The sequence below is a fragment of the Cygnus olor genome, chromosome 7 (assembly GCF_009769625.2).
Source record: "Cygnus olor isolate bCygOlo1 chromosome 7, bCygOlo1.pri.v2, whole genome shotgun sequence".
NCBI classification, from domain to species: domain Eukaryota; kingdom Metazoa; phylum Chordata; class Aves; order Anseriformes; family Anatidae; genus Cygnus; species Cygnus olor.
In genome coordinates this window covers 29942314-29956114 of record NC_049175.1, presented here as the reverse complement: position 1 = coordinate 29956114, position 13801 = coordinate 29942314, and the positions used below count along the sequence as shown (strand labels likewise).

The following is a 13801-nucleotide window of genomic DNA, read 5'->3' as shown; positions in this document are numbered from 1 at the left end:
ACCTTTTAAGTGAGAAATCAACCTTTGCTCTAAGTTGGAAAAGATTTAGGAATTATTAAACTCAGTGGAAAAAACTTTTTTCACTTTATTTTCATCCAACAGGAGCAAAATTGCAATCATACAATACATACCTATGGGATGTCTCACGTCACCTTGTACTAAAGTCCTATTTAGTTGAACATCAGGCAAGTTTTTAGCCATCATGGGAATTTATTAAGTACTGATCACCACTAACTTCAAAAATGTGCTTTTTTCTTTTTCTAAACCGTTGCATTTTAATTTTCTTCTACAGTAGTAATTATGGAACTACATTAGAAAGGAAAATCATGTAACATTAACTACAGAGATGATGCTTCATGTTAATTCTACTGTTTACTCAAAATTAAAGTCAGACTAAGTTGGTTTGAGATCTACAGTGAATACGATCATTTATAATCATGACACATTTCAGGCATTACTGCTGCCTCAGCACAAACTGAATGAGGGTTGAATAATCTGTAAAAGAGAGAAGTTAGCAAATCTACCTTTGGCTAGATTGCCAACTACTATAGCCAACTACTATAGCCAACTACTACTGAGGCTTATAATTCTCCTCTGTTTAATAATCATGGAAATTGCTGAGGAACAATACATTTCTTACTATATATATATATATATATATATATATATATATATATATATATATATCCAAGTTTATCCATACCTTTATTTAAGGTTCTTTCATTTTGGATATTAAGTTGTCCTGTAAGTGCTCAGTACGCTTCTGACTCATTTTCCAACATGTGTCATTAGACCTTATTACAAAACTTAAACTTTTCAAGAAACACTTAAACTCCCTGATCCCTAGGAAAATCATTGCCCTGAAATAAAAACATGTAATTAAACCTTGAAAATACTGTTGTTCCTTAGTGCTCACATTTCCACACCTTTTGAGAAGGGCTTGAAGTTCGTTTTCTTCTTTTCTGCATCATTCTCAATGAAAAACTGCTTATTGAGAATAAGAGCTATATGAAGAGAAACCATCCATTTCAGTTACTACCTCATTGACGTGTTTCTATTATTTGAGTATGTGTTGATTCTAACCATGCTAGATACTTGCGCATTTGTTTTTTTGTAAATATTTACCCAGTGAATGACATATTAAAGAAGAGAAAGGTACAAATGATTAGATCTATTTATAATTAGTAGTAGGAGTCAGGTATTAGGCCATAAGAACATTTAATTCTCCCACTCTTATCATATTTTGTTGTTGAGAAGATGGTTAAAAAATATAAATCTGACAAACTGAAAAAAGCCTACAACTTTCTGAATTTCAATCTACAGAGACGATTAAAGCTAGTATTCAAAGAGAAATCCTTGAGTTTTCCTCTTTATAGGAGTAATTTTTTTTTTTTTTTTTTTTTTTTTTTTTTGAAATTCAAGTTCTATTTTCAGGCATCCAAAGCGAGTTGTGCTCCCCATTTCATGAAAGCAGCAGGCCAGCTCATCCAGAATGAGCTAATGGACAGTCAGTGTAACAACTCCAATACAGAAGTAAAGTGCTGGAAGAATTTATTACACCTCCACAAACCCAATAGTAAAGGGGAACAGCCAGGAACTGTAGTAAAGAGACTATTTCAGAAGGAGAAAAAAAAAAAGTAGATGTCAGCTTCACTACAAGCAAACCTTCAATAAAACCATAAAAACATACAGCCCTCTGAGAATACTTTGAGCTAACAAAGAATAAGGCTACCACACAATGCTCACTAATTAGCTCCAACCTACACTGAAGTCTGATTTATAAAGGACGCCTAGCCCTGTAAACAGCAAACGAAAGGAAGAGTTGCAAACAGCTTATATAATGTTATGCTTTGTTTAAACATGTTCTCATTTTTGTTTATGCTTACTACAACAAAACCAAACCCTCTCAGAATTTATTGCACTATAGTAAGAATTGTTTTTATTTGGATTTATATTCCACAGTTGTAGGCAAACTCCCAAGGGAACTAATTGCACTTTTAAATGAGTAGACTCATTTAAAACATATATATTTGGATATTAGAAGGAACAATTAATTAATCTTAAACTGCTGTTGTTATTATCTACTTTACACAAAAACTCAAATCTTCCCTTTCATAAAATTTTGCTTAGTAGGTCAATAAAGTACCATAAAGGAAACATATCAAGCATTATTTTGTTTTAGTACAGGAATCTTCAGTCTATCTATTGTGTTTACTTTGATATTCTCTCAATGAATTCCATTTATTTCCAATGAAAAAAATTCAAATTAGACATTCAATTGTTGGTCATTGTTTTAGAATGTAATTCCAAACTCAACAGTGTTTTGACTTCACACTACAAAGGTCGTCATATTGTTGCTTTCTTTAGTATCGAATTAACTTCATCCTTATTCTTTAAAAGGAAGCAATTATCGATTTCCAATTTAGTACTAGAATTAAGAGAAAATATTGATACACAATAAGATCTTGACAGGAGGTAGAGACAATGGCAACCTCCTCCCTCTGAATCTTTCTAAACATCAGTGTTTTTTATTATTCTAAATCTAAGGGAGAAATGTTACTAAATTTGTCCCAGAACACAAACTTTTTACTAGAAAACAGTCTACAAAGCCCCATGTTGTTTCTATGAAAAATAAAGAATTTTTAAGTCCTTCCAGGACTATTTATTATTATTTTATTTATTATTATATTACTATTTATTAATAATATTTTAACAGTTTTTAAAATACACAGAAGCTGCCAAAGTTTTTCTTCTTTTCTTGGTACAAGAATATCAAATAAAGTAAAGATAAAAATAGATCCATATTCTTACTTCCAAATGTCACTCTGACTCATTCACTAATCCTGAAAGCTTTTGTTCCACACAGGAGAAAGATTTTAAAGCCTCTGATATTAACCTTACTAGTCAAACTCCACCATAGATACTTCAGATTAAGGTATGGTGCTCACCTCACAGCTGCTCTGACTACATTTGTGAACTCCACACCACCATCTGTTACAGAAACAAGCCATCTAAAATGAAATCTTACACCTTAAATCATCATGATTGCAGTTTGAGAGGAAAAGGCAGACAAAAGAAAATCAAGCAAAATTTCAGAGAGCTCTGTCAAACCTGATAACACATTTAGGCTGTCTTGCACAGAATAAATCCAACTGGACAGATACGATTGAAAATATACGTATTTTTTCCTTTAAATGTAACTGAAAAACAGCATAAATCATGGTAGCATTTCATTGAAGATTCTGATAACTAAACAATTGCTTAATCCAAGACATACCTCTGAAGTGAATATATTTGTCTACAATTGCATAAACTGTATGTGAGGTATCTTGAAATTTATATCACCACATTGGCTCAGGACATACTTAAATAAAGATACACGCAGCAGGATGTCACCTTGCAGAAGTTCTAAGCTCTGAAACATTAAAAAAAATCTAGCTTCCAAAAGCACTAAAAAAAAAAGCTACATCTCAAGACATTAGCTCAGTCAGGTAATATCAATCATATCAATAGTTTAGCACACTGTTAGATTTGAGGGCCTGCTATGCAGTATTTTAGTAGGAATCCTGGGGGGAGAGGGGGAGGAAGAATGACATGACAAGTAACTAGACAAATCACTGCCACTTATGATTTTGTCATTTTGATTTCAATTACATTTTTAACATTATGTAACATCCAAGAGTGGACAGAGAGAATGCGTTTCAAGGTTGCAGTAAGTACAATGTCAAGAGAGATCTTCTGGCACAAAAGAATTACTTCTCTCTCTCCTTTATTAGCAAGTAACAAAAATACCTGTGTTTCTAGGAAAAATAAAATGGTCTGTCTAGGTCCTACATTTATTGAAAGAAGCTTAAGTATATCTTTATATATCATGATATATCATATGTATATATCAAGTATATCATCAGTTGTGTCTCCTTCTCAAAATGGAATACTGAAAAAGATAATATAGAATATTTTAATTCATAGCATATGTCTAAACTCTTGCATTCAGATTTAATATAATACAGAGGCAATCTTTGACTGCCATTTCCTCTGTAGGTTTCTCAATTCATTTGCAACGTAACAGTTTTTCAAATCACAGACTAGCTTGATGTAAGTTGTATTATTATTCATAATTACCTTTAATATTCCCCTGATTGTAAAATACTAAGCTACTTAAAAAATAGTCTTGCTATGCAATCAAGGAAACGTTGTATGTTCTAGAAACCAAAACATATACTTTTAAAAAAATGTCCTTTGCTGATATGAACTGATTTGTTTGCATTGCATCTTATTCTAAGACATCCTGTCCATTTGATAATTTTAGGATATACGTGGAGCTAGTTTAGATGCATGTATCAATGATGTAGGTGGGTTTAAATAACACAGCAATCAGCATCTGAACATTTAATTACTAAAAAAAATCTGCACCTGATCACCCATGGACAGGTAATTAATCTTCAACTTCCCCTCTGTTCAACGATTAAGAGATTGATATGCATCATATTCCTCACAAATATCCTGATAACCGATTCCTGTATTTGCCAAAGGCATGTACACATTTTTAACTGCCTTCTTCCCCCACTGTTATCATAGAAAGATAATTAGCTCTTTATTCATTCCGTTGCTGCTGTGCAGGGCATTCCCACACGCTACATGTACTAGCACAGCTCGTCAGTGCCCCTCTGATCCCATATACCAGACACATACGGAACTAGAGGTTTCCAGAGCCAGGAGCTACATACCTTTAGTACCTCCCTGTCCTCAGCTGTTTGCAGCCCTTGTCAAATGAAAGGGCAAGGAAACATGCACCCTTCACGTGACATGACATTATCAGGGGCTTTGAGACGTTTTCACTGATACTGTGGCTGTGTCCATGATTGCACTCTTTTATACTGTCTGAACTGTATACTATGTCTAAACTATGAACTGTCTGTTCATAGGCTGCTCTTGACTGCATTTCCAGAACAAGTGTGTGAACAGGTGCTGTAATCTGAACATCTGAAGGTGTTGAGCCTGAAAAGTCAAAATAAACCAGAATCTTGAATTATCAGCAATGTAATTCCAGCAACGTAATTCCAAGGCAACTAAGGCCCAGACAGGGAAAACAGATGTACTTTGTCTCGTATTGATTTAAGCAGTTAGAATGGGGGAAAATGCCCCTATGAGGTACCATGAATTTCTACATAAGGGATAAGATCTATTAATTACAGAAGTTGATATCATTCAAAGCAATTTATTTGGTGTTCATCATCCACCAAAAGTATTTGCTTTATCCACAGGCTTTCAGCTAATGTACATCTACTTTTAACAGAAATGAAATGGAGCTACTTTATATATATATACTGACATAGACGCACACAAGATGTATGCACATATGTATGTGTACATATGCGCACATGCATACACACACATACTATGTATATGTACATATATGCCTGTAGATGTACATTCGGTAGAACAGTGAATAATGTTAAATAAACAAAGAAAGCCATACTGGAGCTGGGAGAACATTCAAATTAAAAAAAACCATCTGGGTCTCCCACAGGCTTTAAGAAGTTTTATTCAAACCCCATTCCACTCCTATCTTCTCATTAGGCATCGCAGTCAGAAGTAGCATCCCACTGTCAATCACTTCAGAGGTAGCAGACATAAAACAATTCTGCCTTGAGTATAGAATAGTCAGAGAATCACAGAGTAGTATGGGTTGGAAAAGACCTTATAGATTGTCTAATTCCAATTCCCCTGCCATGGGCAGAGACAATGCATGGAAGCTGCATGGAAGCAGCACCAAAATCCTTAATTTCTCTGTGGGGCCAAAAAAAATGCCCTTCACAGCATGCTCCCACAGAGCACTTCTTGGCCATAGACTGCCATCATTGCAATGTGATGAGATTTAAAAACATGAAACACATTTAGATTATTGGAAGAAACTTTGCTGTGCCTGGTGCGTTTGTTTGTTTTTAATACCTTTCCTAGATGTGGTAGGGAGAAACATCTGTTTCAATGGTGTTAAAACATGAAGTTACAATTTCCTGAAGACAGGGCTCACCACTAGCTTCCAGAGATTTTTCATACGCAATTTTAATAATGATCTTTTCAGGCAGGTGAGTTTATCCTACTTCTCTTTTTTAAAATTTAGTACTATAATAGTAACGTCCACATATGAATACAACTTAAAAGAAGGAAATGCATTTCATATACAGTAAGAATAACTGCAGGGGCAATTAAAAGCAATAGTTTCTTGTAGGGGCTGACGGAATCCTCACATAGCTACAACTTCAATGAGTGTTCTGCATGAAAACAAAGTCTTACAGTTTTACTTATACTGATATGAAAGCCAGGATTTTTTTCTGTGTTACAGTGAAAATTATTTTGTCTTGTTTTGATTGCTGCTGTCACAATGTGTTGAAAAGGGCTAGGATTTCCCAAATCACTGCTCCAGCCATTCTCTCAAGTCATCTCTTGAAAGCCATTTTTACACAGCAACCTGAAACCGTTAAACCAAGTAAGGATAAACATTTGTGAACTGCTGTGCCATTAGGCTTAAACATGAGTTTTCTTTAATATCCTACACATCACTGATATCAATCTTTAGCAATCTTCAAGCCCTTATGATGGCACACACTTTCCTCTGTCTCTGTGGACAAATCCTTAAAACAGATTCCTCAGAGCAAATTTAATTCACGCGAACATCAATTACAGTTACTCAAGTTACCTGAAGCGTATACTTCTGTATCTCATCCAGAACAAATTCCACTTCTTTTGAGGTTGTCAATGAGGCAAGATTCCCACTTAAATTGTAGCAATACAGTTTGGCATTGTCATAGCTTTCACGACTAGAATTTATGCGGAGGCAGGCATCTCCAATATGACTCCATCCTTCCCCACACAGATGAGCTAGTATAAAAAGTATATGGTTAAAGCTGATTTGAAAAAACTTTATGAAAATCTAAGAAAGTAGAAATTCTATCTTGTTGAAATAGAAGTTCAAAATATAACCCAATACTCAGTTTCTATTTTCAAGTCACACAGAAAAAAAAGAAAATCTAAAACATCGAGTAATACAATATTTAATGTTTTAATTACAGCAATAGTGTATTTTTATGAAAATAAACTTTTAATAATTTATTGAAATATTTATAATGTATATACTAACTTCAGCATAATATTATGCTATTCCTCTGTATTCAGATTTGAGCAAAACTACACATTAAAAATTACATTATGTTTATAATTAATAGCACTGCAACAATCAGTTTACTTTTTTTTAATCTAAATTTGAAAAATCTGAAAACAATTATCCTAGAATTGAGCGATCAAAAATGTAACCTATCTTGCTTTATCCTAAACATAAACGCAGTCAGAATAGGAAATTCTGATAACAACTTAGGAAGTATTTCCTCTTCAACATATTTCAGAATTACTCAAATGCATAGAACTACCAAAATATGAGTAAATAATTCAGAACAACTTTTATAGTTAATCTTCATACAGAGCTCACAAATGCAGTTTAAAACTGCATATAATAAATTGATTAAAGTTAGTTAAAGAGTAATTTCTGGGAAAAAATGGTGTTCATTAACTTCAGCTGGACATAAAGATCAAATGGAAAGGTTTCGGTATCTAGCTGCATATATGCAGTTATGAATATGAATTACCGAATAAATATTATTCAGAATGTTAACATTCACCTTGTGAGAATATCTTATATTACCATTTTAATACTCACTGCTTCCAACATTACCAACATTAGACAATCAAGAAACTAGATCTTAGGCCACACCTGCACAGCAAAATTGAAGTATAATTGAAGTATAATTTATATGGTAGAGCTCCAGCCAACAGAAGCAACAGTGCCAGTGGATATGTAACAGTAAAGGATTCAGTATGGCAATTCAGCTCTGCACTCTGCCATCCCCACAGGCTAGAGCTTGTCTCAAGCTTGTGCAGAGGTACCTACCATTATTCATTCACTAGCATTATTTCTCCTAACAAGATTAAAGGTAGCATAGATATACCAATCAGTACGATGCAATTACACATGTTCACCTTGTACAGGCGCACTCAGGAGGAGAGAAACAGCGTGAGTAAAACAAATCTAGCCCTACCCATTGACCAAATACCCTTTGGAAGTAACGGAGAAGATTTACCCAGTTTCGACCACTATGAAAAGCAGCATCCCTGCTCCCCAGCCCTTACCAGGTAAGGCCTGGCACTCCTGCTGCCGCTGGTCCCACTGGCAGTTCAGGTGTAGCGAGCAGCTTTTGCAGCTAGTCAGTTTATTGCAGATCTGTTCATTTCTCACGTGACATTTGGTGTAGTTTTTAACTGACTACAAAAACAGAACAGACACAACAACATATTATATGTCAAACTGTCAACAAACCAAAAGTCAAAACTGAAATACACAGCAGGTGGATTCCTCCCAGAAAATCACAGCCATCTAAAGGCTAGGTCTAATTTCAGCTCTTTGCTGAGGTTCACTTGTCAGTTGGTGGAGAGCAAGAAAGGCATCTCTAGAGCACAAATCACCCCAGCTGTCCTACATAACTGACTCTGCATGGGTCAAACAGCACTTTGAAAATGCCACTTCTCTCTATAGAGAAAAAGAAGAGCTTAAATACCTCAAATAAAACTCAGTTTCTTAGATAGTTCAGGGATACTTTCTCACTAAATTATTTCATGCTCAAGTTATTTGCAGGTTAAGCAAGCAAAACAATCAGAGAGATTGTAAAAAATGGAGCAAGATGCACATGTAAAATAACTACACCTCAGTGACTGAAGATAGAACACACTCTACATTATCTATCAAGCAAAACAAATTAAAATAGGAGCTACAGGTGATCACAGGAAATTTCAGGATTTGTCAAAAACTTATTTTACAGTTTGAATTGCAAATCTGTATGTAGCATAGCTAGTAAATAAAATTTACAGGATGTACAGGAAACCATTTTGCCAAGCGGTGTAATTCATCAGAATTTATGTATTTGCATAATTCATCAGAAACAAAGAACCATTATGTTGGAATAGCTTATTTTGGTAAAAGTCAGAGCTAAACAACCCATCAAACAACCCAACTAAAGTAACATCAAAATATATTCTAAAGACTTCAGAACAAGCTCAGGCTTTCAGGTACCCAGAGGTTTTACATAAATTCACTCGTCTGTCAAACGTCAATTCACACTTATAAGTTACATATATATCTTCTGCAGTAGGAATACCTTTTGACAATTTAATTACATTTTTTTTTCAGATTTCAGTTGACTAGATGTGTCCCTCCCTTGTGATAAATCCAAAACAACAGCAAAAGAATACTTTAAAAGTATTTTTTGTCCTTAACAACAAGAGATTCATTCATGCTTATTACCAAAAATGTATTGCACTTGGATGGCATATATATGGCATATATACGGCATATATATGTATATATATACATTACAATTTTCTTTGCTTTCTTTTCTAATAGTCTGAAAAAAAGATAAAGGGGCAATAAGAGAGTAAGTTACACACCTCCTGGTATTGGAATGATGACAATAGGGCAACAACCTACCACAGCCAGGAGTAAAAATAAATAAAATAAAAACTTTAAAAGGTGGGCTTTTCTTGGCTTTGTTTTTAATTCCTAAAATAAAACAACTGTTAACACGATTTTTCAATCTTACAGAGGATCAGCTTCATTACTGAAGAACAACACTGCTGTGTAGGGACTTGTTTGGTGCCTTTATTGGATGAGATGCCCATCAGTGAGCATTTTTCTGATCTATAAGAAAGGCTACTGTGAAGCAAAGAGAAGAAATAGAGAAAATGTTCTAGGAGCAGGCATCTACACCACATTAAGAAAACAAAGCCAAAGGTTATTCTGCAAAGTAATAGAGGGTCTATCTAGATCCATAAATGTATACAGACGGTAAGGCACACAAAACCTCTGGTACAAACCCACATGTAGTTTCACTCAGTCAGTGATGCATATTCACAAAACTGCCTGAGCGATGTTTTAAAACGAACTTCAAAGCACAAGTAAGCACCATCTGCTCATTTACAATTCCTCAACTAACATTCACTTTTAACACATTATGGCATTGTCAAAATCCTTGAGCATTCAGATTACTTTTGAAATATATATATTCTTTAGTAACATTATATATAAACAGATTACAATTTTCCAGCTAAACCAAGATATCTGTTCTATTACTTTCTAATCATGAAGCTTGTTGCATGCTGGTTATTTAATGTTTAAAATAAAATTCAAAGTACTAGTGACTACTCCGTAATAATGTTCTCTGTTGTATTCCCTTATTCCCAGCACTTATTTCCCTTAAATCCAATTTAAACGTTGCTTGTCTGAAAATCTCATTAGTTCATTGTAGATGTGAATCCAATAGGTAATTCATATTAACACAATATTAAGGCCATAACTTAAGCTACCAAAGCCAATGAAATTCAGAAATACGACAGCCCATCTGTTACTGAAGTTCTATATTGCTGTAGGATATTTATAATGTTTACACTCCAAAGTATTGGGAAATTTTTATATGTAAGTTTCCCATTTACATCTGATTTACTTAGATTTTTCAGCACTGATCTTGATACGGTTGTATATAGACAGACTTTGAACTGCTGTGATTTTCTGCATATCCACTTAGGTAGATACTTCTGCATACCTACTAAGGTAGTTTACCTTAGAATTTCAGAAATTACTATTAAATGATGTAGCTCTCTTTTCTCCCCCTGGATTTTTCAGGATAACAATATAATCTTGTGTAGTTTGCCTAGCCTAATTATAAATTACCAAATAGATTTGCTACTACTTCTCTGAATATACTGCCATATTTTAGTACTGGGTGCTCCTGTCTTAAATTTACCTTTTTCCTCTATTCATAATTTCTTCTACCACCTCATACAATATTACCCCCTTGGCTGTTCTTTAAATTCCTCACATGTAGGTAGGTCGCTGTGATTATTATTATTATTATTGGTACTAGTGTAGCTTCTAAGAACTCCCACCTTGAAAGAGGATGTCATCCTTCTGGAAGCTGTGCAAACATTGCAAAAAGAAAATGATTCTTGCCTTGAAGTTTTTGTGTAAAAACAGTTAACAAGACAGGATTACACTTCTCTTTGAAGCATCCTATACTACCCTCCACCCCTCAACAAGATGCTCTTTATCATCTCTTCTATGGGTTCCAAAACATTTATTTTACGTTGCCACACTCAGATACAAAATACTTTGAAATAACATAACAATTTGGTCTGTATTTAGGTTACTTACATCTACTGGGGCTTTATTATATTGAATATGTGGAGAATGACAATGAGAAATTCAGAGACTGCTACTGGAGATACAGGTGCAAGCTGGCCACAGTTACAGAAGGAACACATCCCCCTGGTAGCCACAAGCAAAAATGCCATGCAGACTGAATGCAGGAGTACCTCAGCTATGCTTCTTCCTGTCACCTTCTCCCCAGAAAAGGAAAGCACAAGCACTTCACCTGAAAAGATACATCTCTGACTGTACTCTGACCAGAAGTGTTACATACATGTGCTTGTGCCTGGTGTTCTTCATCCCAATTGTTTTTGTTTTCAAACTAGTCGGCCTCCCTTATGTGTGCTGTTTGTTACAGTAAAACGGTAGGTATTTTAATAAGTTTAACTATGTAAGCTTGCAGAATAAGAGATGAAATTTTATACAGAAAGTCTTTCTTTTCAAATTTTTCCAGGGACTTGTATGGTTTTGAAAGGAAAGCATTTACTTTCAACCAACAGTGAAAACATTTTTCAGGTTAAGACTGGCATTACATTACTGCTGCATTTCAATCCTTCAAAAATATTTTCTCTAAGTAATATGGGAATAAGTTACTTTAATTGCAAACTTTTAGTGTGGGCAGTTAAAATTCCTATAAACTGAAGGATTATAGACAACACAGTAGAAAAACAGTGCAGCATACTGCTACAGCTACTATCTGCAGTGACTGCTTCAATTTTCACTGTATAACAAAAGCAAGGACAGAAGGAAGACATTTCTTGTTAATTCCTTAAGCCTACCTTTCAGGACTTCGTTTATATCTGAAATGATATAAACGGTGTGGAGACAGGAAAGGGAAAGAATTATGTTGACGATATAAAGAAACAAAACTAATTTGTTTTGATACGGAACTAGTGAAGCATTTCCCATTGTTTCCCAAAGAACAGGGTGAGAGAGGAGATGAAGTGGGTTGAAGAAAATGATTAAAAAAAAAAAGGGAGACAGAGAAGGGAAAACCATGCCTACAAAATTCTTTGACAATTTAAAAATGAAAAATAAATCAACATATTGTCTGGTAATATCCTACAAGTATACTTTAATATTTTCAAGATTTTTAGCATATAAGCCTAGCAGCACTTGAGCTGATCTCAAGTGAAAGTGTCATGGTACTTACCTAAACCCAGCTCACCCTCCTCTTTCACAAGCACATAGCTTAAAGAAGACTGGCAAGCAGGGGGGATTCTAGCACTTTCAAGGCTTGAATGCATTCACAGTTTTTGAGTGTGCCTACAGGTGTGTGAAAAGTACATCTGCAAAAATAAACCAGCTTTATGGCCACACTGACTTGTCATATTACTGCCCTTACAAATGATTACTCTCTTAATACGTTAAGGGTCTCCACCACTTTATCATCCATTATTTTGCTTCATTTCTGAAGAGTAAAAATAATTTAAAAAAAATTACTCTAAAATTCAGGCCATTTCCTCTCCTTCTCAGTAAAGGAAGCTTTGCCTTTTGTTGCAGCTGGCAAACACTTTTCAGTCTCTGTCCATTTTATTTGTCACAAGTTACAAAAAGATTTTGTTTTCATGGTATAGCTCCTCCCTGAGGAGCAGACCAATTGTTTGCTTACTCTTCAATGTTACTACTTCAAGTAAAATGACACCATATGAAGATACAGCAACTCAAAAAGAAATAATCTTTCCACCAAAGACCTGGTTTTTGTTTTTAAAGATTTGAAAGTAAAATTGTAAAATTAACAGGATTTTTTTTAGAATATTTCCATTATAGAATATGAATACAATCAGTTTTCTGAACATAATCAGTGAGTATCACTACTACAGTATGCAAGATTAAGTTTTTCATATGCAGAGGTGTAAAGTAAATATAGCTTCATAAAAAATTAATCATATTTACATCATCTTCTCCCTCTATCAAAAAACAGGCAAAACACATCAGAATCACTGAGGACCAGGAAGACACTTAGGATATCAGACAGTACAAGCGAAAAGTGTCGAAATGCAAGATCAATGCAATGACCAGTGAACTACTGGTAAAAGTCAATACAATCTACCCAAAAATCAGATAACCGCATAAAATCACAAGCAGGACACACATTGTTTGTTTGTTTGTTTTTGAAGGAAACAGAATGAAGATGTAAAACAGAGAAGATAAAGAAAAAAGCAATGACAGAAAGCTATTTCCTATAATTTTAGAAAAGGGTGGCATGCTGTGCTTCGAGGAAAAATAGGAATGCAATCCTATTAGGTTTCACAAGTAATATTCACATAATATTCCTGTTTAAAAATCCATTGTTGCACTGGATGCAAGTCTCCATGGAACAGCTTGCAAGAGGAGGTTATACAGAGATTAGTATGACATATTTCATGAAGTCTGTACTCTGAGTATGTAGTATTAATGAGATTATAACTCACTTTAGCCCCTGTAGCAAACCAGTATCTGTACTTGCACATTTTTGAAACAAGGGAGAGTCAGTGATCTTGCCATTTTTAGCATTCATCAGTAACAAAGATAAAAATGAAATACCATTTTTTATTTTGCATACAAGCATTA

At 34.5% G+C, this 13801-nt stretch overlaps 1 protein-coding gene across 9 annotated transcripts in view; it reads right to left on the bottom strand.

Moving 5' to 3' along the window:
- ATRNL1 (attractin like 1) overlaps positions 1-13801 on the bottom strand; it is a 494732-nt gene that overhangs the window by 374687 nt on the left and 106244 nt on the right. For all 9 annotated transcript variants that reach the window (XR_005821433.1, XM_040563153.1, XM_040563155.1 and 6 more), the window contains exons 14-15: positions 8185-8317; positions 6701-6882 (exon numbers count right to left, since the gene is read on the bottom strand). Coding sequence is in view for 8 of the 9 variants with exons in the window: in XM_040563153.1 (XP_040419087.1) it covers positions 6701-6882; positions 8185-8317 (315 nt within the window). In the remaining variant the exon portion in view is untranslated. The remainder of the gene's footprint in view (positions 1-6700; positions 6883-8184; positions 8318-13801) is intronic.